At 39.0% G+C, this 25,091-nt stretch overlaps 1 protein-coding gene across 9 annotated transcripts; it reads right to left on the reverse strand.

Annotated features, from left to right (window-relative positions):
- Positions 1-374: 374 nt before the first annotated feature.
- TMEM144 (transmembrane protein 144) lies at positions 375-22,317 on the reverse strand. 9 transcript variants are annotated; one of them, XM_074866591.1, is made up of 13 exons: positions 22,166-22,317; positions 20,033-20,096; positions 18,101-18,297; positions 16,887-17,009; positions 16,393-16,492; positions 15,789-15,869; positions 13,473-13,554; positions 12,277-12,350; positions 11,261-11,379; positions 9,842-9,961; positions 9,268-9,365; positions 7,258-7,311; positions 375-6,138 (listed from the first exon to the last, which is right to left on the reverse strand). In XM_074866591.1, exons 3-13 carry the CDS (start codon positions 18,237-18,239, stop codon positions 6,055-6,057), a joined length of 1,074 nt encoding a protein of 357 aa, XP_074722692.1. In that variant the 5' UTR covers positions 18,240-18,297; positions 20,033-20,096; positions 22,166-22,317; the 3' UTR covers positions 375-6,054. The 9 variants fall into 9 exon arrangements, with proteins under 9 accessions (XP_074722692.1, XP_074722698.1, XP_074722691.1 ...); XM_074866597.1 differs by lacking the exon at positions 22,166-22,317 and adding an exon at positions 21,804-21,937 and having other exon boundaries at positions 18,107-18,297; XM_074866590.1 differs by lacking the exon at positions 22,166-22,317 and adding an exon at positions 21,804-21,937.
- Between the last annotated feature and the right edge of the window lie 2,774 nt (positions 22,318-25,091).

Genomic DNA, 25,091 nt, shown 5'->3' on the forward strand with positions numbered 1-25,091 from the left:
GCAAGAAAAATGTTGAGCACATTACAAACAAGGGAAGACTGCAGGAGCTGGGGTTGTCTAATATACTGAAGACTAAAGGGAGGTTCAGACAACATGCTGAATATATAAATGTTAGCCGCCATGAGTAAGAAAATAAATAGTTCTCCACATTAGTGGTGGTCATGGAACAGTGGACATATTCCTCATAGGGAATTTCCTTTGGATATTCTAGCAGGACAGGTAGTTAGAAGCTGGTTAGTTTGCCTAAAAATGTTGTGAAATGTACTTATTTTTTTTAAAGAAACAAGTTAGACAACAACTGTCAGAAGTGATTTACATATAGATGACTGTGAGCAGACACAAACAGGATGCAGGAACAACCACAAAACCACGGATGAAATGCAAAGAGTACATTTATTTTCATTACCTCACAACCTGTGGGATCTCTGCAGCAGCACCCGGGCAGAGGCACACAAGCAAGGACATAGGCACTGTGGAGCTTGGTTGTTCTTAGCCAGAAAAAGGAGAAGAAAGAAAAGATCTCGAACCTGCTGCTTTCATCTGTATATACCAGGGATTTCTGCAGGCATAATTTTCCACTGTGGTTTGATTTTTCCCACAGTAGGGCAGGAATCTCAAGGATGTTCACTGTGTCTATCACAGGTCTATGTTACCTGAAAGCAGACGTTCTACCCATCAAGCACACAAAGCTAAACAGCAATTAGTACGATATATGTGTTTTTCAACACCCCAGCTGCAAGTCACTTCAGCGCGTTTACCATCCTCCTCGCCAATCTTCAGTTGTATTCCCACATTCCACCCCCTCACCCAAGTGACCACTTCTGCTGGGGCTGGTAAAGCTGGAGGTGTTCATTTGGGCTTGCAGGGTATAGCACAGAGCGATTTACAGAGGCACACAATAAACACATATAAAATAAAGAAAAAAAGGAATAAACGTATCCCTACAATAATGCTTTTGGATCAAGTGTCCCATTCATCCTGTCAGAGAGTTAAACAACTCAGTCAGCCAGGCACCTTCAGTAGATGGTTTCATTTGATGCTTTAAGTCCTAGAGATGTTGAATGTCGCCCTCTACACTGGCTGATCCATCAGTTATGTTGAAGAAACACATGCCTTCAAAACTGAAGCAGCGTTTATGTTGTCAAAGGAGGAAATAGACCACCGTCAATCAATTTTGTGATTGTTCATTGGCATACAGCCGTTACCTACTCAGAAAAAATAGCAATGAGAAACATTAATATCAAAATCACTCAGCATAATATCATTCTGTAACACAGCTACTGGGGTTAGCATGCCAATAAAAGACATTGTCAAATAGATCTGCAGTTGTTAATCTTCCCTTAATATAAAAGGCAGATGAGCCAGTTACAGTAAAGGCCAATCAAATCTAAGCATGTACACGCTGATCTTGTAGAAATGTCCATGGTATGTGTTTGTAGTATAAGACTATAAAGCACAACGAGCCAACCTGTGGGAGGGGAGTATAACATAGTAATACATACGCTGTTGCTCCGGATTCTTCAGTTAGTATTACTCTGGGTTTGATAACCTGATGTGGGGTAATTGTCCACTCAGACTGAACTTCAATTCAATGTTGGGTTCACAACACCAGTAACACCATTCCAATGTTACCTCCTCTAGATAAGGCCCAGATATTCATCGAAGAGACCTGAAATACAAGAACTCAAGAATCTGATAACAACAAAGGATGCAAAATAAGAGAAGTTGGGGTATAAAACCATACAGCATTCTCAGGGGTTATTATATGAATCTTCACGTCTAGGCTGATAGATTCGCTCTGATTTTTTGGCCCAGTCATCTGCCACAATCACCATGATACTATATAATCTAGAATAGTTACTTCTAAGTCAACAGGATGTCCTCGCCCACAAGTGTATAATTGCGCATGCTCAATCAAAAAATTTCTGCAGGCATCAAAGGCTTCTTGTTGCTTGGTCCACTGCCAAACAACCTTCTTCCTAGTTCCTTCCTTCTTTGTAGCAGAGGGTGCATTAATACCATCAGATGTGGGGTAAAAGTTCTCCAATACTCTAAAAATAAAGTCTGTAACTGTTTTACTGTGGTTGGCACAGGAAATTGCTGGACTATTTGCTGTACTTTATTCGGTATTTCTCTAATCTGTCCACACCAAACTATTCCCAAAAATTGTACAGCAGTACTAGGGGTCTGTATTTTCTTTGGCTTAATTGCCCAGCCTCAGGACCTGTAAATGTGCTTCCAGCAACTCAGCAGCTGCTTCAGTTTCATGTTGTAACTCTTGACATAATCAATAAATCATCAATATAATGGTAAAAAGTAACACTAACCAGCCATAGTACCACATCAGCTGCTACCATCTGGTGGCAAACGGAGTGACTGTGTGTATATCCCTGAGGCAACGCTTGGAAAGTATATTGCTTTTGTTGCCAGATAAAGGCAAACTGGTCTTGGCTTTCTGAAGCAATGGCTATTGAAAAAAAAGCATTAGCAAGATCTATCATCACTTTCCAGAGTTGTAAATTTTTGCTGATTTTTTCTGTAAGAGCAACCATACCTCGTACTGTAACATGGGGAGAGGGTGACTTTATTCAATTCTCTATAACCTGTAGTCATTCTCCAAGTGCCAGCTGGTTTACAAATGGGCCAAATAGGATTATTAAAAGCAATTTTACTTTTCTAACAATTCCAACTTGTTGAAGTCCCTGAACAGCTTGAGTAATTTCCTCCTTCCCCCCTGGAATACAATATTGTTTTACAGTTAACACCTTGGGAGGCATGGGCAGCACAACATGATCCCACTTCAAGAAACCACACAAGACACTTATAGATCAAATAGCAAACCCTGCTTGCAAAGTCCCGAAGCAGAAGCGACCATTTAGTTTCAACTGTTTGTCCTGTCAACACATCCACACCCAAGATATATTCTATACCTGGGGCAATTAACACCATCGTGGCAAATGGCATGGCATTCCCTATTGTTAAGGTAATCTTTGCTCAGAGGGCAGGGGTCAGATTCCACCCCCATCCCCGAATCTGTGATGCAGCTTCTTTATTACCAATATTACTGCGTAATACAGTAACCTCAGCTCTGGTATCTGTCAGAGCTAACACATGTAAAATCCCCCCAGACCACCAGAGTATAGTCAGATGAACACAAGGGTGTCCGGTCCCCTCACAGTAAGAGGCTGCACTAGCAGCAAATTTCGGGGACCTGCCAACCCTTAATTTGTACTTTTTTGGCATTTGCCAGGTAGTGTCTTGCCTTGAGATGGCAGGCAGAGTGGAGGGTGGGTGCAGAGTTGGTGGTGGGGCTAGGGGCGGTCTGCTTTTTTGCGTAAATGCTAAGTTTTGCCATTGACAAAACATTTCTGATGCCGTGATCCCATCTATTTCTGACTGTGGGATACCATCTCATACAAGATCATTCCACATGTCTCCTTATCACCCGTGCTGTGGCTCCTCACGTATTTGCTGGCTTTTCTTTATTCACCACCCAAACAGATGGTTCTGACATTACAGCCTCAATTTCCCTCAAGATATCTGCTAGGGTGTCTACGTTACCCATAGCATTTGTCACAGATGGTATAATCAAGGGTTTTAGTGAGGCAGGCACTACTCAAAAACTGCATTTTGATATTTCTCATTACTGCTACCCTGTCTGGATTAGATCCCGTAACCAAGACGAGCCATCCCTATCTGTCACATCAAACTAATACCTTTTACCATTGTACACCAGTTCCTGAGGGACAACATTAATTCTGTAGATTCTGTATATGCTGTTAAAACTGATGCACACAACCACCGATATAGCACAGGTGCAATAATATCTCACCCATTAGGACCTCTGGTACTTTGCAACTGAGCATATCTTTATCTGATCAGCATTGTCTATAGGGCTTAAATCTTTTTCATGCACTAATAAATGAATAGATGCAGTTCCACTATCCCAAGCTCACAAAATCCATGCCAGTATGCCTTTCCCACTCTGTTGTTGATAATTCTCTTAAAATTCCTTCAACTCAAGAGTGTAAGTACACATAAGCTGCATTCCCCCATCTGCTTGCTCCTACTGCCCCTTCATTTGTATGAGGGGTCATGCTTCCACCATCTTCCTGCCTTTTAAGTCCGGATCAAATTCAAACTTGGTCTTGGAGTCTGAGCATTCACTCTGAATATTTCCATCACATTCCTTAGGATCCCATGACCATTTTGTGGTGAGAGCATGGACTTGGGAAATTGAAACTTTACTTTTCCCATATTTGTCCCTTCGTTTAGTAGCACACGTGCTACCAACCACTCTACATTATCTTGCTTATCACAGCACTGCTCTGCTTGAATAGTAATTACTTCTGGCACAATCGCCTTTGCATCCTGTAAAGTCCTGACCTCCTCTTCCCATTCTCTCATTTTACTCTGTAATGCAACAACTTCATGGTCAAGAGCTGTAAGACCAGTAACTAATAACCATCCCAACTGCCCTGCTAACTTGCAAGAAGAATCCGATGCTGCTTTCCATGGTGATCTGCATATAGCCGTTGCAACTGTCTGGGGGGTAACCGCTGCCCTTTCATCTATTTCAGGCCATGCTTCCAGCAGAGTCAATTTAGCCAGGAAAGCAGCCACGGGAGTCCAGTCCTCAGTACCAGACCACCCCAGAATAAGGGAGTCACTGTCATGATCTCCCCAGTCCCTGACTTCTTTTTTAGCCATGGCATGGCTGTTCCTGGACCCTGCCGACCACGCCAAATGTGTGAGCCGACACAGGCAGGAACAACCACAAAACCACAGATGAAACGCAAAGAGTAAATTTATTTTTGTTACCTCACAACCTGGGGGATCTTTGCCGCAGCACCTGGGCAGAGGCACACAAGCAAGGACGCAGGTACTGTGGAGCTTGGTTGTTCTTAGCCAGAAAAAGGAGAAGAAAGAAAAGATCTTGAACCTGCTGCTTTCATCTGTATATACCAGGGATTTCTGCAGGCATAATTTTCCACTGTGATTTGATCTTTCCCACAGTAGGGCAGGAATCTCAAGGACGTTCAATAAGGTGTCTCTGAGTCTCTCACAGGCCTGTGTTACCTGAAAGCAGACGTTCTACCCATCAAGCACACAAAGCTAAACAGCAATTAGTATGATATATGTGTTTTTCGAGGGTGTTTACCATCCTCCTCACCAACCTTCCATTCTATTCCCACACTGACCTCGCTTCGGGTAGAAAATGAATGGGCAGTTTTAGCATGATGCTTCAATGTAATAAATATTGCCATACATAATGTTTAAGATTTGAAGATGCTACATAGGAAAGTAAGTATTCAGAAAATATCCAAAGTTATTTGGAAACAAACTTTGAACCACATACTTAGCTCATATTGCAACACAAAAATGTAATGTTACTTGCAACCAAAATAAAAAACCCCAAACTTCCCCACCTATTTGTATCCTGGTCCTGATATCTACATAATGTTCCTGCAACTAAATAAACAGTTTAGCAGCAAACACAAGTAATTTATTTTACAGCACCGTTTTTTTCTATATTTCTTTAAAACTTCTGAAGCAATTGTAAGATAATGTTTTAATGTAAATTGATGACTTTCACATCTTCATGTGAATCAGTTTCATGAAGAATATTCCAAGACATATTTTATATTGCAGAACATTATAATAAAACAAATTAGCTGGCAAATGCATACAGTATTACAAAGAATTAAAATCCCTTTATCCACCATCACAACAGTAAATGACAATTTATGATTGCATGACATTTAGTACTTGAACCAGAAGAAACAAAATTAGTAACTATAAAATCATTTAGCTTTATTAAATAAAATCCTTTGATATACTTACTGTTCCAAGAAATGTAGAAAAAAACATTTCCAGATATTCTTTCATGCTAAATGGGAACATTTAGCAATGGTTTTCTTTTTCACTTGCCTGAAGCAAGTTAGGGTAAATGTTGGACATACATTTTGAAAATTATTATGTATTGCAATATACCAATATTGTCTTTCTGATTATATTAAACAGTAGCACCATCTACTGGTCCAGAAGTTCGTTTCAAACTTTAGAAAAAGCTGTGGAGAGTGATCCTGCCAAAATGACACAAAATGCTACTGAGAGTAACACGTAGTTTTTCAGTCCCTGGACAGGCAAAGGGAGAGAAAAAGAAAAATATCATGTCGTCATAATAGATACCACTTCACCAAAAAAGTAAAATAAAGAACTAGGGTTTAATTTTATGACAAAATTAATAAATCCACTACATGAAATAGTAAATTTTATTTCATGTAATGTTTGTAACATATCTGGTCTTCAAAACAGTTTAGTACAAGTAATGTATGATGCCATATACTTAGTAAAATATTCACAAAATTAATCAATCAATTTTTTAAAGTATTTTTAAAGGCTTTTGTCTATTTTCAGATTATTTTTAAGCAGTGAACACTTATGCAAAGACTATTCTAAAATGTATGAAAAGGATGAGAGATTTGGTGAGTCACAAAGGTTTGGATAATGAACATGATGGTCTTCTAGTATAGCGCAACATTAATCTGCAGTGGGAGAGAGACAGAACTTCTACTTCCTGATCCCTGGATGCCTAACACATTTTACACAGTCACCAAAAATATTGGGAAAGATGATCTGCAATGGCAAGTTACGTACCTATAGATTGTGGCCAGATTAGCTAAGGGAACCTGAGGATTACACTACTAGCATTCCATGCTTTAAATTCCACTAGTAAAATAGTTTCTGTCATATATGTTAACATCCAGTAAATTAGCTTGTTCTAGACAATCACTGCCATATCAGTTTAGGATCTCTTCATTATACTGTAATTAGCAAGGCCAACTAACCACCATCTCATTTTTTGGTCCTTTGGTGAACCTGACCCTCAAAGTCTAATCTACTTGTCTATGTGATTATTAGGACAACTGCTCATTCCCCTGCCCCCACTGAAAGAACTGGCTCAAATAAAGACTGTTTTCAGGTTGTGCTTGGCATCCTGCCTCCTGGCCCTGCTACACTCTTCACTTACTCCCACTGCTGCTCATACAGTTATGGAATTCAAATCTTCATCCCTGTAAAAATTGTTCACAGTTCTTCATCCTTCTTGGAAAAAGTATTGCATGATATGACTTTCACCTTCATAATGCAATACTTGTAAGGAGAAGATATCTAAGAGATACAGCTGTATACCGAGTCATGCTGTTCCTAAAGCTAGAGACAAGAGAGGCTAGGTAAGAGACACAATAAAATTACCTTGATTTCTTTAAATACAAGGACTCCCCACATTGCAGCAACAAGGCCAGGACCCTAAAGAATAAGATTCATTTGTACATTACAGCATTCCATTAAAATGTACAGTCTTCTCATTATTGTTCTCAGGGTGGTTGAATTTTGTCCGGGTAACAAATTTAGGCCTTTCCATTCCATATAATTACATCACTCACAGCAAAAGCATAAACAACACTGAAATCTTTATGAAGTAAGATACAATAAAATCTTCAAGAAAGGATAAAGACGTGAGACACTGTTTTTTTCAGAGAAGGCACAATTTCTTTCTAAATTTCGCTGGAGAGTCTACATGTTCTTTTAGTAAGCTCCAAGTAATATGCCTCACTTCAGTCCAAAGTATAGTCCACAATGTTACTACATTTCAGAGGACTATTCAGGTTTATTGGCAGCTACCATGGATATTCCTAACATTTCCTTTATTAGCATGACTAACTAGTTGGACAAAGTCTGTTTTATCATTCAGTATGATATCAAGAGATTGGAACATAAATGTATTTCTTGTATAGCAGGCATCTGGGCAAAGCACAAAGCCAGCCAGATAGACAGGTCAGGGAAATACTGATTATCTGTGATGCTGTTGTACAGATTTCCTAGCTAACAGCAAACAGTGATACACAACAAGTCTTGGTAATACAGTTCTTCCCCTGTGGGAGCAATGATCTGAATTTTCATGACTGATTAGAAAATATTATCTGAATATGAAGCAAAACCTGGCTCTGTTAATGCTTCCCATTAGAGCTGCTCTCAGAAACACTTGACAGATGTTTGGACAGTGATCTTCTCCCCAGCTTCAGTACAGCTGACAGGACACAGATTTAGGCCAGCAGGAAACAGTGTCTTATGCTGATTGTATTTGCTGGTGCTGTTTCCTAGTGAAATTGCCAACTATTATTTGAATAATAGCTAAGGTGTTATTTCACTTTCTAGATAATGTATGCTGCAAGAGGAATGCATTTTGAAAATGAAACAAGTTGTTAAAGGGATTGATGAATAGCTGTCTGAAATTCTCTCTAGGATGAAGTAAAGTAGCAGCTCTGACTGAACCTGTGGAACAGACAGGCAGTTTTTCATCAGTGCTGTCCTTAAATTCTTCATTTCATGATTTTATATCCTTGCCCTTCAGGCAGACTGATAACTAAGTTACTAAAGCTGCTTTCCATTAATCCTTCAATTTCTAATTAGAATGATCCCAAGTCTTTTTTTTCATTGCATACTGCAGAGTTTATTCTGATTTACTGCATCTTGAGGCAAAGCTTAATCCCTATTAACGTTGTTTCATTATTTTGCTTCTGAAATACAGCTGTTCAGCAAAACTTTGGTTTTGGTATTTATGAACTCTCATTTGCCAGAAGCTATCCACCTTTGCATCACCATCTAGTAGATTGACAAGGGAGAAAAGGCAAAGTTTATTTTTACTTAGTGATGGAATTGATGCAGCTTCTGGAAATTAACAGTGCTTTAAAGGTACAGTATCATAAATAGGAATAAAACAGACAAAACAGGCCAACCTATTTCCCCCTCGTGTGCACAAGAACTTTACTTTCAGCAATACATAACCTGTTCTGCTTGTTCAAGAACTGTAAACAGAAAAAATACTGACTTAATTAAGCAAAACGACTGCTAGAGGATAAAAATCACAAATGAAAACATCCAGAACAAAATGAACTTGTTGGGATGAAAGCATAAAACATTTATTCTTTTAATCATTTCAGTTTACTATTTAAAATTGTTATAGTTCTGTTTATAGAGCTTTGGCTTTTACATAACCTAAAGACTCACACGTTCAATTCTTCTGTTTTTTATGCTTGCCATTGACCAAGATGTATGTTCCTAAAAAAACAAAGGCTAGCACAGACAAGCAGAGAGTAATGTATACACTCTTGATTAAAATGCTCCAGACATGTCGCAATTTTAACTTAATTTTATGAATGGGAGGGAAAAAAACACCCTTTGCTTTATTTTTTATATACTTACTGCAGTAATTATTGGAAAGCTGACCACAGCACTGAGATACTGATTGGCTATGAACCAGCAGCAATTGGCTATTGCCCAAAGCACACCAGAAACAAACCCTAGAAAAATAAAGCTCAATCAAAAACATGCACAGCAAGGTATAGACAGCAATTTGTGGAATATTTATATTTATGGCACAATACAGAATCTGTATATATGTATTTTAGTACATTAACTAGGCTCTGATAATCTAAATCAACGGATTCAAGGGATAAAGTCAGCTACTCAAACGTAGCAAATTAATGAAAGTTCACAATTTTCTGGACAATATGCTCTCCACTATGGCAAAACCAGTTTTTGAAAATCCACCATATGCAATGTCATTTTGTTCTAGTTTCAGATTAGTACAAAATTTATCATTGTTTCCTAACCTTAATTAATTAACCTAATACGAGTGAGCTTTCAAGAGAGACAAAAAGTCAAATGAAGAGACTTGAAAGTAAACTACAATTCCAACACATAGTTTGAACTAATAACTGCAAAATGGTCATAAGAAGTAACTGATATTAATTGCTAATTTAAAAAACAGTCATACCTGGCAATACGGCTTGGGGATAAACATTAGGTTTATTTTTCCTGATTGTACAGTAGATCAAAAAGTAGATGGTACTTGTAAGAAATATACCACTGAAGTGTGCAAAAACATAATCTAAATCTGAAAGGGAAATTACAAAATTGTATTAGTCTAAACCATCAGTTATTAATTTTAACTAAATTTATTTCACTGATAGTATTCACATAGAAAAAAACACATAAGGTGCTACTGCTAACAACTCAAATTCAATTGTGATTGTGATGAACACAGCTGCCAGCCTGACTGTGGATGGATTTGGTCAATAACACATATATTAAACATGAATTAACTGCTGTGTTGACTGTAGCATTTATTACAGGCTTTTATGCATTTCTGTGAGTTGTTATTTTTGGAACTCTATTAGTCAAACTACTGAATTAATTTATTAAAATCTTAAGAAAATCCTCAGGTGAGGTTACAGAACTGGGGTGGGGATTTTAAATAATTACATCCTCTTCTGACCGTCTACATTTGTATTCCTGTATATAGCCTTGTTTCTTTTCTGTACATTTAAGGGCAAGACAACTGCACCTATTGTGTAAGTTAAACATGGCACAGTTTTGTCCTTTTTTCATCTTGAAGAATGTGTCACAATTTTAATTACTATAATCATTAACAATAACAAATCCTTTATGGACTTCGTATGTGCTAAAGAGAGTATTTCCAACAAGGTAAAGCAGAAGCATGTAGCAAGGTGATCTCTATCTCTTTGGAGTTATAAATTCTCAACAGGAAAGGCAGCTATAGTAATGATAACACTCGTTTTGTCTAGCTGGGGCATATGTAAGTTCCATTATCAAAGAGAAATTGTATGTGACATAACAAACAATTTCTTAATGGCAACCTTATGCGGTCTCAGCAATACCTTACTCTCAAACGGCTGCTGGCACTACCTCATTGACTACACACTACATCTTAAGGAAAATGTTTCTGGGGAAATGTTGTTTGAAATTGGTGATTAGGCTTATGTAAAAGGTTTCCATTTCCAAAACTACAAGGTTTTAATTACTTATGTTGTTATATATCTCTTCTGCTCATCCGTTATAATCAACCTTCTCTTCCTTTACTGGTGTACTAATTTGGCAATTGGTACAGCTGGAGCCCTTGTTTACCTCATGTTCCAGACATACGAACTTTGTATTTCGAGAGTGCTAGTATTTAATGCCTTCTGAAACATAGCCATGAATTAAGTATGGTATCCTCTGGGCTGTTTCTCACTGTTCTTTTAATGGTGTAATTCACCTCCGAGAAAAAGTGAGTGCTAGTACTATGATTATGACGACATATAACATAGCGCAGAACTGATAAGTTGTCACAGTTGTAAGCAGCAGAACACAATATACTGATGAAATAAAGTAGAAGTGATCTATTAGCCCTTACCAAATTGACTTGCTCCTGTGTATATAGTTTCATTTCTTCTTCCATGGTCCTTGATGTAAAGTACTGGTACAAAACTGGAACCGTAAAGTATTCCAGCTACTACAGCCAGGCTACATCCTCTTTAAAAACAGCAAAAATCAGAGAAAATAGCCTAGCATTAATTAGGGAAGTAGACAATATACAAGTCCAGTATTGCAGTTGAAGACTGCATATCATATGAAAACTGCTAGCAACACTATAAAAATAATACCTTTCAGCACATTTTTATTTTCTAGTGCATAAATGGTTCAACACAGTAACTTAGTTTTTTCTATACTTCGTGGCCAGGTAAGAATGACAATTCCTGCCCCAAGAACCTGCAGTCTACATTAATGACAAGAGAAATCAACTAACTAGGATTTCCTAAAAGCAGAGTTAGGAGAAAACAAACAAAAATATAATTAAAATGCTCCCACCGTCAGCTTCACTGTTGTAGTCTACATGTTTTTTTATAACTGTTCCCAGGTTCATTGCCTCTTTAGGCCCCTTCTCTCAGTCCAGATAGCTGTGTTCTTGGCTGTCTCCACTTCCCACACTGGCCCATTGCTACCTGCTGTCTCCCTACCATACTGCCATGCCTTCTCCAGATGTGTTCATTTGGAAACCACACCTAGAAGTGTGTTATTAGCATAAGCTCCTTCTATGCTGGAGTGCTAATCAACCAGGTGATAAAAACCAGCTCTGTAATTACTTAGTTGGTATTGCTATTTACTTCACCAAATTTTCTTTTGTTGCAGTAACTAATACTTAACTGAGAAGGTAAAGCACACTCAACAGTGCAAAGGAAATAATCTGAATAGTTGCACAGCTATTCATATATAGATATGTACACTATATTAATACTTTAAAAACTGTTATTTATAAGTGCACGACTGCGCTAGGAAAACCACAGGACACAAATTCTGCTCTTATGCTGTGTTCAACTACTTTCTCTGGCTACTTGGCCTGCATCAGTAAAAGAACTGTTAATAACTTACATGAGCCTCTTTTTTGCTGGAGAAAGTCTGTTCACCCACGAGTCATCAGAGGTATCTTCAGAAACATTAATAGACTGCAAAAAACCAAGAGTTTTCGCACAAGTTTAGTTTAGCTTGATTTAAAAAAAAAAAAATCTCAAATATTGTATTAAACAGAACAGTTTGGCTCTAAGAGAATAAAATGAAAATGGAAGGAGAAACAAAAGGAATTTACAAAAACACTCTGAAGAAAGTAGATTTTTTTTTAAAAAATAAAACAAACTAATAATTGGATCTACTTACCTTGAAGTTTACAAGTTCGGATGTGGACTTTGGGTTTACTACATAACAGCATTATTTTAACTAGCATTATTTTTAATCTGCATGCAAGTAGATCTCACTTACAGAACTTGTCCCTCCTTAAATTTCATTAATTATTTAATCTATAGATTTTATTTATGATGTGGTTTTGCCTTTTGTTGATAGTTCTAGTGTTACTATCAGAGTGAGGACTATTTGCAAACAGGAAAATTAATGCTCCTGTCTGCAGCATAAAGAAATTGCAACATCTCTTTATTTTAATCCTGCAATCAGATTGTCTTCTGTGATTTGGTCTGGTAGACTGGAACCTCTAGTGAGCATTGAGCACATCTGAGGGGCTCTCAGTTCAGGTAGCAACTGAGCACTGACCTGCAAAAGTAAGGTACAATGGTAGTAGGAGCCTCTTGTTCTCCAGCTTTTGTTGCACACCCCAAGGAGCAACAGCCAATCTGGCACTCCTCGTTGGCATCCAACCTGTGCCACAGCTGACGCTGAGAATCAGCGACACTGTAATGTGGCAAAAATCTGGCAGATAAGAGTTATACGCTGTTGCCTTTCAACTATAAGACTAGGAGGGTGCTTAGATAAGTTTTAATTAAAATTGCTTCTTCTTCTCAGATAGGAAAGTAATACACTCTGTCTTTTATATAATCTCTGTCATAAAGAATAAGGACTTCTCAGCCATTTAAAGCTGACAATAGAGAAAGAACACTTGGAAAAACCTTTTCTGTTACTCACATTTATGTGGATGTACAAGATCCACAAATTAAACACAATCAATGCACATTTATGTAGTCTACCATAAATCCATAAATCTGGTTAACATTAAGCAAATTTTTGTTTTTAAATGGACATATACTTTCACTGCTGTAAAATAACAACTATAGAGTACTTACACTTTCTCTCAGCAAAGGTGTTCTTTCTAATGAAGTTGAAGAACTCTGGACTTCAGTTTTTATAAAAAGAAATATGACAGCACTCAGAAGAGAAAAATACACCAATAAATACCATGTCAGCTCATAAGGACATAACATTTAGTGTCCAAAGACAAAAGTTACATATGGAGGCATATTATTTTATTTTCATTGTTGCCCTAGAGTCACTTCAATATATTTTAAAAATATAATTGCTTTTCACATTTTAAACAAACAAAATAAGTGACAGTAAGTAAATAGTCTTTGTATTACTTCCTAGATTTCTGTTCTATGTAATGGGATTGAAACATTTCCTTTTTACAGTGTGTAGTTGTGGTGGTTTAGCCCCTGCCGGGGTCTGAGACCACGCGGCCGCTGCCCCTCCCCCACAAAGGGAGTGAAATACAAAGCCCCGAGGCTGAGATAAGGAGAGGTTTAATACAACAGTGCAACTGCAACACAACAAACAGCAACAATAACAGTAATAACAATGAACAGAGCAAAATATCTACCAATACAGCAGTGAGAATAGAGCAAATCCCACAGTACACGCGGTAACCCCTTGTCCTGCTTCGGCGCGAGGATGTGACTCGGCATGGTATCTGAATAACCCGGCTAGAGCTCCCCCCCCCACTGCTGGGGAAACTTAACCCTATCCTGGCTAAACCAGGACAGTAGTTACAACCACATTAACAATAGTTGCTTTAGTTAACAGTGCCCTTTTGTACTAAGCCACACATACAGTAGAACATCTGCATGAAAATTCTACATGGAACAGCTTAAACCTGCACAGAATTGGCTCTGTGCTCAAGGAAAAAAGTTAAGTTTTTAGTCTTCTATCATATGTGAGTGAGGGAATACTGTTCCTGCAGGGCCTCATGCACATGTGGAAGGAGAAGGGGTATTGTTCAGTGGTGCTCCAGTGCACCAAGTGGATAAAACAAAGAAGGAAGGGTAACATTACTACTTGTACCCACAGCTCCAGGTAATCAGGTAAATATGTGTAATCAGAACTGGCAGGATCTGTTTTTCATTTTTATGGAAGATATTTTAATGATTTAGGAATTCCTTCCCATAACTTTAAACAGAATGTCTCCATTTGAAGAATGATTCGTCTCCTACTGAAGAAATAAGGGTAGATATAAAAGGATGTCAGCTTCCTCCAGAGGGACTAGACAAACATATACAGGGGGCTAAAACGAAATACATGCTTCTGAGCTCTACAGAGCAACATACACAGACTTTGTGCAGCTGGCCAGGAAAACATGTCTGGTCACAATCTTTTTCCCTGTTGATCACTTCTCCATGATATCTCAGAAACAGGCAGGAAGCAGGTGGTGAGCTGAATTAAATCACTGGGCAGAAACAGCAGTACTGCTACTATTTTGTGAGTACCTCACAAAATTACATGTTACGTCCAACGGTAATGGGTAAAAAGCTGCAGACTCTTAGGAAAGAGGAAGACTGGAAGCAAAATTCATGAATCTAAGGCAGCAGCTCTCTCCTAGCAATCAAAATGGCTCTGTTGTCTCCATGTTCTTGGCACCCTTCTACAGGCATTACGTGCATGTGCTGCTTAGCATGTTTATATCAAGCCTACTGCCCCTGGGATTTAGGGCCACCGTTATGTTCCTAGAAAGACGTTCCTGGCCACTCAGTTGGAAAGCAAGAACACTGCTATGTAACAAAGAACCTCTTCCCTCTGTGCTTGGACCAAAATGTGCCCTCATACAAATATTAAACAAAAAATAAGAGTAGAAGTCCTTCTGAAGATCCGAAAGGAAGCCATTGTCTGTCTAAGCGTGGCTTAAGAGTTTCAAGATGGGGAGCTATTAAGGACAAGAGATAATGCAAAGTCTCTGGCCTTTCATCGACCCTGAAGGATATGAGAAGGGGTCCTGTGACATATTCTACAGTTAAGAGGATGGTTTTGTACCCCCAACTGAGTGAAGTCAGATCAGAAATCTCACTGAAGTTTTCTCACCAAGATTCTTCTAGTCAGAACCATCTGAATACCTATCTAGGGAGACAACCACTGCAGCACTGCTTTGCCTTGAACGTGCCTATCAGCATATTTATGTGTTTATGAATAACCATTTCACCACTGTACTTGATATCATGCATGCTTCTATTCTGAAACACAACACTGACCAGCTAGATATGGATAGCTCATGAATTCTGCAGTAAATCAATCTGCAACAAATACTTCAATACATTTGCCCTCTAGTTAAATTATCCCTGTGGTTATTAGCTATATGTTTTACATTACATAAATTTATTATAAGAATAAATTTTTACCTTAATAGTGAAAGTCCAGCTCCAATATAATTTAAGATTGGTCTTGATACCTCTTCTGGGTCAATTCCAAACCAGCCAAACCTGGAATATTTAACCAGTTTCACTTAGTTGCACTGACTGCATACAAATAACTAAATTATAACCCAGTCTTGAAAATCTTTACTCATGTAAACAATTCTGCTTAAGTTTATATTTGCAATATTGGATCAGTGCTTCAGTTGGCTTGCAAAAAGCTATGTCTACAAAAGTAATCTTTAATTTAATTTACATTGGTTTTTTTAATCTATTTAAAAATTGAAGTTGATTTAAACTATTTTATCATCCCATGCTGTAGAATAAAAAATACAGTGTACTAGTTTTACATTAACAAATACATTATTTATTCACTCAATTATGTTAATGAATGTCGCTGGGCATTCTTCTTCCTATTGAGACAGCAGAAGCACAGATAAAATAATTAACCTGAGTACTTTCCACTGAGAGGGAAAAAGTTCTTTTATATATATGATAAATCCTATTTACTGGTGATACTGTTTTCACTCTAGTTATTAATAAAGAAATGGCAACATTAATTATGTACGATTTAAGATTTAAACATACTCACCTTGAACTTGCCCAACCTGTCAGCAAATTAAAAGAAGCCCATATCAAAAGACCGAGAGCTAAGCCAATAGTTTTAACAATAGGGACAACTGTAACATTGCCTGAAATACAAAAAACAAAATTAAAATCAGTTAAAAACTAGACTGTGATCTTATATATTTTTGCTTTACGTTCTGTGACTGTTCAGAAGGCAAAGAAATCTAGGCAACTATAACATGGGTGGAAACAGTGTTTTTAAAAAATAAATACATTAAACACAGACTTTTCCTCAATACCATTTTAAAAGCTCTTTTTGATGTGAATTTTCTGCTTATAAAATAAGCATAATAAAATAATATTTGCTGTAAGGGTACAGCTCCACGAATGCTGAGACTTTAAAAACCCAAATAACTGCCAAATAACTACTACTTCATATATGGAAAAGTTTTTATCACTGTTTTTTTATGAAGAGTTAGGATTATATGCTGTTTCAACAAACAGAATCTCTGTCCTTACCTGTAGCCCACACAAAACCCCCAACCATAGCAAGAGGCCAAAAACGGGGGCAATTCTGGATTAAATTGACCACCAAAGAAACTATCCATATGGAGGCACAGAGAATCCACTGGAAGAACATGCCTATGGAAAAATCAAATGCAGACAATAGAGAACTTGTAAAACACTGCAGGTGAATCTCTTAACATAATATGTTTTAGATAAAATAGTACAGAAAAAATTGTAAGGTGGCCACCTCCTTTGTGAATTTCAGGGAACTGTGTTACAATATATTCAAAAGATATATTTTAGGGTGTGGTGTTACATGAAAATTTTGACAGGCTTCTGACAAAGAGGATATTCAGTTACTTCACACTTCTCCCACCACCCTAGCAGCTGCTAACACAGATGACTGCACAGGATAAAACTCTGCAAAGCTCAGGGCTCAGACTTTTCCACTAGTCCAGGATATTGAGGATGATAAAAACTTTGGACAGATCTCTTCTACCTTTATAGATTCTCTAAGGGTCAAGTAGGCAGACCAGTTAACTTTACGTTAGCTGAGCTAAGACTTTGCTTTGAAGTCTAGCCTTGTCTTTTTAGGACCATATTTGGCACAAAGAATAGAGAGAGGTTATATCCAGCCTGTAATGCAGATACTATTATTGCAGTAATATAATGGCAGATTTGTTCATCTAGGGATCTGGTAACTGACTATGCTTCATATAAACGTGCAAATACAACATGAATCTAGTACAGTAAAGCGGTAAAATTCCAAGCAGGAAATAGAAGAGATTGTTTCCTCTTACCGAGTCACTAGATGAAAGTATTAAAATTCCAATTTTTGGTTGTTTTAATGTTAGGTTCACAACTGAAAGGCAATCCTCCAAAGTCCAACAACTTTTACAGTATAAATAACACTGTATGTATTTGAGAATCCCCACAAGGGTAGAAAAATGGACATTTCACTTTCCATTGTGAAATGCTCATGAAATGCACATCACTGTTAAAATGTACAACAACACATAAAAAGGCTCTTTTAAAGATTTGCCACATCCTGAACCAATACATTATTGCTTTGTACCCTAACGATAGCAAAGAAAATTAAACATGCTCTATGGATTAAGACTGTAATGATATTTATAACTCTAGCTATAAAAACCTCTCATATTTACTGGTAAAATATTATTCCTATTAGCAAAAATAGCAAAACCAACAAAAGAATAGAAGTTTACCATCACCGGTATCAAATTTCTTAACAGGCACAAAGTTTGTCCCAAACAGAAGGATAGCTACTGTGGAAGATGTAAAGCCAATAGCTAGATCTGTTCCATTGCTGATGTTAAAGGTACTGTAAGTTTTCCCGATGTTCATCTTTGCTCTGAAGGTGCCTCTTTTTGTGGAGTTGTTTTGCTGTGGGTCCTGACAGATTCTGAAATCAGAGAGTGGAATTAAACATTTGGAATATTAAATAATACCAACCTAGTTCAGAAATCTGAAACTTAAAAGGACCCTACTCATCAATCTCTCAAAAGCTGGAAAGAACTGCAAAGTATACTGCAGAATCCCATGAAAAGCTGCCATGAAGCTTGAATGAAGTAACTTAAGAACGGATGTACAAAAAAAAAAAAAAAAAAAAAATCACTATTTTGTGTTTCATAATCAGCTTCACAGAAAAGCATGTCTGAAAACATACAATAAGGTGAATGTAGAGATGCACTCAAAGGTCATGAGGACTTGAATCTGTGAGGCCTATGGGAAGCCCTGACACTTTAGGGAGACGCTCTATCAGAATATTCCTTATTCCTGTAGCCAAAAGGAAGTCACACTGGGGTGTGTGAAAAAGCAGGAATTAGACAAAATCTTAATTGGCAGAAGAAGCTATAGCAATTTGCAGCCCTGCTGTCTAGAATTCAGGAACAGGCACAGACCTTCTATAGATGCCACAGCAGGATCAATATAGGATCATAACATAACCTCAGGGATTGCTCTAGCCGATTCAAAACGTGAATAAAGGTTTTTTTCTGTGGGAAACAAAGGGAGAAGGTGCCTCTAAAATTTCTTTGTTCATTCCACATAACTATAATAAGAAAGGCAAAGATTTTTTTCTAATCCCATAATACCTTTTTTTTTTTTAAAGTGAGAGATTCATCTTGAGGTTACACTCAACAGAAGTACCACGTATATACTTCTGATAGGATTATGACTTTGACAGAAAAGGTGGCTCTGAGGACAACTATAATAACATGATCTTTGCATACATAATCTTAACACCACACTGCATATAAGACTACATATAAGAAAAGCGTTTGGAAATTTAACTTCAAATGGCAACAGGATACTTAATATGCTGTGAGTATAAAGGGGCATATTTACAGAGATACGCATGCAATCCTGTTGTCGAAGTAATACTATTTATACTGAAACAGATGACACCCTAATGCAGTTTGACATTCTCCAGTGTAGGTGGACTAGCTACTGCCTGGAGGGAAAAAGCTGAAATAGGATGGTGGAAATTTTGCTAAGTCTTCTAAGGGGTGCTGAGACTACGCTCTACACACAAAAAGGAAAAGCTGAGCTGCTGCACATTCTTTCATCTTATTTTAACCTCTAGTCTTACCTTCCCTAGGGTCCTTAGGACACTGAGAACTGTATCTGCTGAGGTTGTGCTTTTATCTACAGCTTCAGCAGGGCCATCAGTGTCAGCTGAAATTGATTATTTGGATTAGCAGGTGAAAAATTCAATTCCACAACTAATATAACAATTTAGTTTCTATAATTTTTCTCCTCAAAAGATGTCAGTATATTTTTAACTTGATTACTTAAGAGAAACACAGATGACATTTAGAAGACACATCATGAAGGTACAATGGCACAGGTATTTCCATTTATCTTACTACCTTTTTCTCCTTCACTCTTCATCTTTCTTGCCTACTTAGAGAATAAGCTTCTCCAGGGAGATTTCACTGTATTTAAGACTCTTCTATAAAGTATGTTATACTTGGGACCTGTGGACATTGACTACTACAAATAATAACGCTGGGATTTCTTCAAAGACTGAATTCACAGGCTAAGAAACACTGTGACACCACAAGAATGGATTAAGATAAAGGCTTATATCAGCTATGTCCATCCCATCAACCTCGACTCACTGAGTATTCACTCACATTTAATTCATTTAGTTGACAAGGAAGTCACAAGAGCTGGGTTTTGCACAGGAAGAGCTTCATGCTGTTAAGGACATAGAAATAAAGCTGATTACACTGCACCTTTATGAATGCAGGACTCAGTACTTATGCAGGTAAAATATGAAGAACCTTTCAAATTTAAAGTGGTTTATCAGCCTTTTTGATTTTGTTAATGTACAGAGAAATGTTAGTTTAAAAATATTTCAGTTTTGTATCTACTAAGATAAAATCTGTGTGCTGCGGGGCAATATACTTTTCTGCTTGCTTTTTATCTTCTAAAAATCTCTGTATTATCCACATTGAAGACTGTTGCACAACTGGAGAACCAGAATCATGACACCACAAATGGAAAGGAAACACAACTTCCGGTTAATCAAGGAAGAATATGCTTCATTGAGACTGCCTAAAACTCTACAACTTTCCAACATTTTGGGCACTTAGCTCCACATTTGGCTAAATTTCAGACCCAACTTTCAAATCCATTTTAAAGCCTTCAAGTGAAAGCTCAACCAGACAATGTCTGGAGCAACCTGCTCTAACTTCGATAACAGCACTGCTTTAAGCAGGGAGTTGAACCAGATGACCTCTGGAGGTTCATTCCAAGCTAAATCCAAGTCAAGAGCAAATAATAAACTGGCACACAGCATTAAGTTGACTACACTTTTTTGCACATGCTTGCACATACTTTGCACATCAGAGAGGTTCAGAGAGTTCACTAAAAGCCTATTCTCTTCTCTACAATCCTATGTTATTGTCAGAAGGACTTGCAGCATATGTTGTCTCCAGAGGTTTATAGCTACCAAATGCCAAACTAGAAGCATTTGCTGAAGCTGCTAAGATATTAGTGGTTGTATCTGAAACCCAAGCACAGACAACTGGAATTGTTGCTGTTATTGAAGGTTTTTTTTCACCAAATAGCCCTTACTGAAGGGCACTTTGGGGTTTCCAAGCTGCAGAGGAAATATAATAGAATTTTGTTGGCACACATTGCGCTTATCCTAACTTCACTGGTTTACCTCACAGAAGATTGTGCTCTGTATTTGCACCGTTTCCTGAGAAATATACCACCATTTTCTTCCTTTGCACAGAGACACAACAAATTACGATGCTCAATGCCACAGCAACACACTGCTACAGTCTCTGCAGACAGGCACAGTATCAAGAAACCTGCCCATAAGAGCTTTCACCTCAAGGCTGATCCAAGCTGTTGTTGAGAAACTGTTTGCGCTAATTGAACAGGTATTTTTCGAAGTTTCATGTCACATTGACTGTTTATTTGCCTGTTTCTCCTATCATCTATTTGTCATCAAGGGTGGATACTTCCATCCTTATTCTAGGAGACTCCTATCAGTCCCGAGGCAGCTCAGTGATGTCCGAGGCCCCTGACTTGCTGCTCAAGAAACGTTTCTTTGCTTCCCTAAGATGAACGCTTTTGAAAGACGTTCCTCAGGCAGTATTTTCACTAAGAGGCATCACACAACAAGGAAAAACGTGCAGCTGAGCTCCCGACACCGGCGGGTGTTGCTTCCGTTGACACCAACGCGCCCGGGCTTCCGCAGGGCAGGCAGGCCCCGGCTGCCAACGGGACAGGGCCCGCAGACGGGGCCCAGCCCTCGCCCAAGGCCGCCGGGGCAGGGAGCGCCAGCCGGCTGAGCAGGCCAAGGGCCTCGGCGACGCACCCTGAGAGGAAGCTGTGGCACCCCCCTCCAGCCGGCACCTTCCTCTCCCCAGCGCCCTGTCCCCGGCTCACCGCCGCGGCGTGTTCGACGCCGCTCCGCTCCCGCAGCCGGCGGGGCGGAAGGCGGCCAGGGATGGACCCGCGTCGGGCGATCCCTCGCCTGAGCCGGCCGTGCGGCCTCGGATGTCGCCGCCGCTGCCCGCGCCCCTCCGCACTACCGCACAGGCCTCCCCCGCCGCTCCGGCCTCCCGCCCGGGCCTGCGCCGCCCCTCGCCTCGGCCCGCCTCCTCCCCACCCGCTTCCCCGGCCGGGAGGGGGATGAGGGCGAGAGCGGCCGCTGCGCCCCGCTCGCCCGCCTTTCTGCCGCGGAGCCGTCATGGCGGCGGCCCAGAGGAGCGGAGGGACCAAGAGAAACCTTAAATTTAGGCACTCACGGCGTGATGAAAGCGCCTTTGCTCCTCCCCGGTCTGAAACGGCAGCTTGATGAGACAGTTCTCTGTTTTTTGGTGGAAGGGCCCTGTGTACTTCGCAGGCTGTTGCTGTTACCACCCCTGGGAGAACAGGCGCCCTGCTTTTGGCAGCATGTGCCCAGGAACACAGGCACGGTTTGAAGGCAGGACTGCTGCCAGAGCGAAAGGGTGGCTCCCTGCCGCTTCTCCCTCGCTCCTGAGGCCTCCTGCCTGCTGGGAGCTGCAGGCCCCTGCTGAGGGTGGCGGGCACCTCGGGGAAGCAGGAACATTTCGAGGCTCTGCAGCAGCTCCTGACCTTGGGGTGTGCAGAAAGGCAGGGAAAGCTCCCTGCCAGGTCAGGGCATCCAGGCTGGGCAGTCGGCACACGGTGCGTTTTTTTTTTCTTTTCCCCCCTAAACACAGAAGTTACCCCTGTATTATTCAATGACCAAAACTGAGTAGGAAAAAAAAATATTTTGCACAATGTCAAGAAGAGATTTTTGCAGCTTTCCCTGTAAGGATTTGACCCAGAGCAGTTAAAGCACAGACTATTAGTCAGCATGTTTAGTCACAAAGCAAACATTTCTTTCTGTCCTCTTGGAGTACAGTTTCCAGATGGCAGCCCAAATCGATCTCCTTACAAACACAGCACAATCCTTCTAAATAATGCTTCATATTTTGCAAATCAGATCTGCATTATCCATACTAAGGACATGCAGTTTTTTTCCAGAGAATACATTCTCAGTCCCATGGACTCAGTAAAGCTAGGAGTGTACCATTTATCAATCATTTTAACATAAATGTCTGTCTGACAGAGAGATGAACTGCAGAATGTCTCTATGGAAACAGTTTAGCTACAGTGCATCCAAGAGGAACAACGTCCCATATGATAATCATAAATGTAGCCTGGAAAACAGTGAGTGCTTTTTATTCTAAAGACAATAGCATTATTTTATTCAGAAAAAAAAGAAAATTTTAAGAAAAATGTTAATCTTTTACATTGAACTACCTGCACATAGAAATCAAGAGCATGCACAATAAGGAACCTAGCCTGAAACTACAGCCTTTCAAGTGTCCAGGGATAAAGAGGAGTGTTGAGGTTTGGCTTCAGAAGAATCTTGATATTGAACAAAATATTTTCCAAAATTCCTGCCCCTGGTTTCATTTGGAAGAATGGATCTCAGAAGAATCATCAGTAATCACTTCTAATTACTGTCTCTATCCCACTTGAACTGATACTCACCTATTCCTCACTGTTTCATCTATTCCTCACCATTTCTTCAAACCATGCTGGTTTTGGAGGATTGTTTTTCTCATTAATACAACAGTTAAAATGCCACTGACAGTATGAATAAAACACCTCAAATAGGGGCAGATTCAGATTCATTGATTTGTCCTGTCTGGTTTTATTGAAATCATAGGTTGTTGGAGATGAAGAGTATATGGGAAAGGAAGTCCATGAATGCCTAGTGTTTACTAAAATTGAAAATGGCAACATTCATGTTTCAAATTTCAGAGCCGTCTATGAATATAACAAGTGTCCACATAAAGAGCATCTTTTGTTGCAAAATGCTCAACAAACCAGCACAGACAATATTTTATTCTTTGCTGAATCAGAGGAACTTCTGCAGTCGTAACTACAGTGGAAAGAACCAAACTGAGACATCTTGGAAAACTAAAAAAATAAGCACGTTTAAATCCCATGTCTCTTAAAACTGAAATGACTCAGTGGAGCAAGAAGGAAGGGTTAGATGAGGAAATAGGAAATGTATTGCTTTACTGATACTTGTAAAAATTGACACCCAATCTGGCATTTTGGAGATAAACATATTAGCTGCTAGGTAGCTTTTTGTATTAATAATAATAATATTATATCACTATGTTGTTACAAATGGTTTTCTCCGTGTTTTTCTTTAATTCTCCAGGTGTAGCATTTACTATCCCAAAAGGCTGTACTTAGTCTAGATTAAAGAAGGCAGAAGATCACCTACGAAACATTGCAAAAAAGGATTATGAAGAATAATTCAGATGAGAAGGAAAAAGCTGTACTTGGTAGGATTAAGGATGCAAAGGTGAAACACTAGAGGAGATTACATAGGTGAGGATGATTTATGGGTAAACCCTATGAACAGGAGGCTTGGAGAACTTCCTGGTGAATTAGTGAATTTTTGTTATTTCCTAAAAATGGATTACTATCATCTTGCCATCTTCAGACATTTGAGCATTTAAGTAACTGAATGGTGCTCTTTGAGTTTGCCAGCACATGAGTTGAGAGACGGGAGCTTGTGACAGGTGATCATTGGCTCATTCTGCCCATCTCCTGCAGGTTGGCCAGAGACTACCAAGAAGTCTGGCAGCAGTGCTGGCCACCAGCTGCTTCACAGTCTGTAGCTTGTCCAGCACCATAAGCAGCACCCTGAGTGACAGTCCTTCCCATAAATATCAGTTGATCTGGTTTCTTCTACAAATGCAGGTACAGGTGGACATGAATTTCAAAATTTAAACAAACAAACAAAAATATTGAAAATCTGCAATTCAGCTATTTGTTTACATTATCAAAATATACCTAGGAATGTCAAGGACTAGAAAACACTTCTTAAATTCCCCTCTTCCATTCATTGCTGTTCTCCAATATTAGTTTTGATATTCCTGTGTTCCTAAACTTAAGAAGGGACAACACTGGCCATGAAATATGGGTATATAAAGAAATTACATGAGAAGCTGAGTTTAATGGATGCAGATGGTAATATCACAGATATAGTTTAGAGCAAGGAATAAATACAGAATCTAACTGACATTACAGGCTAAATATAGGTAGGCTAAATGCAATAACTTAGGCCAGAATTTGGTCAGATTAGCATTGTGCAGTCTATTCTTTCAAAATATTGGTCTTGAATGTTTTATGACCACA

This window comes from Strix uralensis, chromosome 4, assembly GCF_047716275.1.
Source record: "Strix uralensis isolate ZFMK-TIS-50842 chromosome 4, bStrUra1, whole genome shotgun sequence".
Taxonomy (NCBI): Eukaryota; Metazoa; Chordata; class Aves; order Strigiformes; family Strigidae; genus Strix; species Strix uralensis.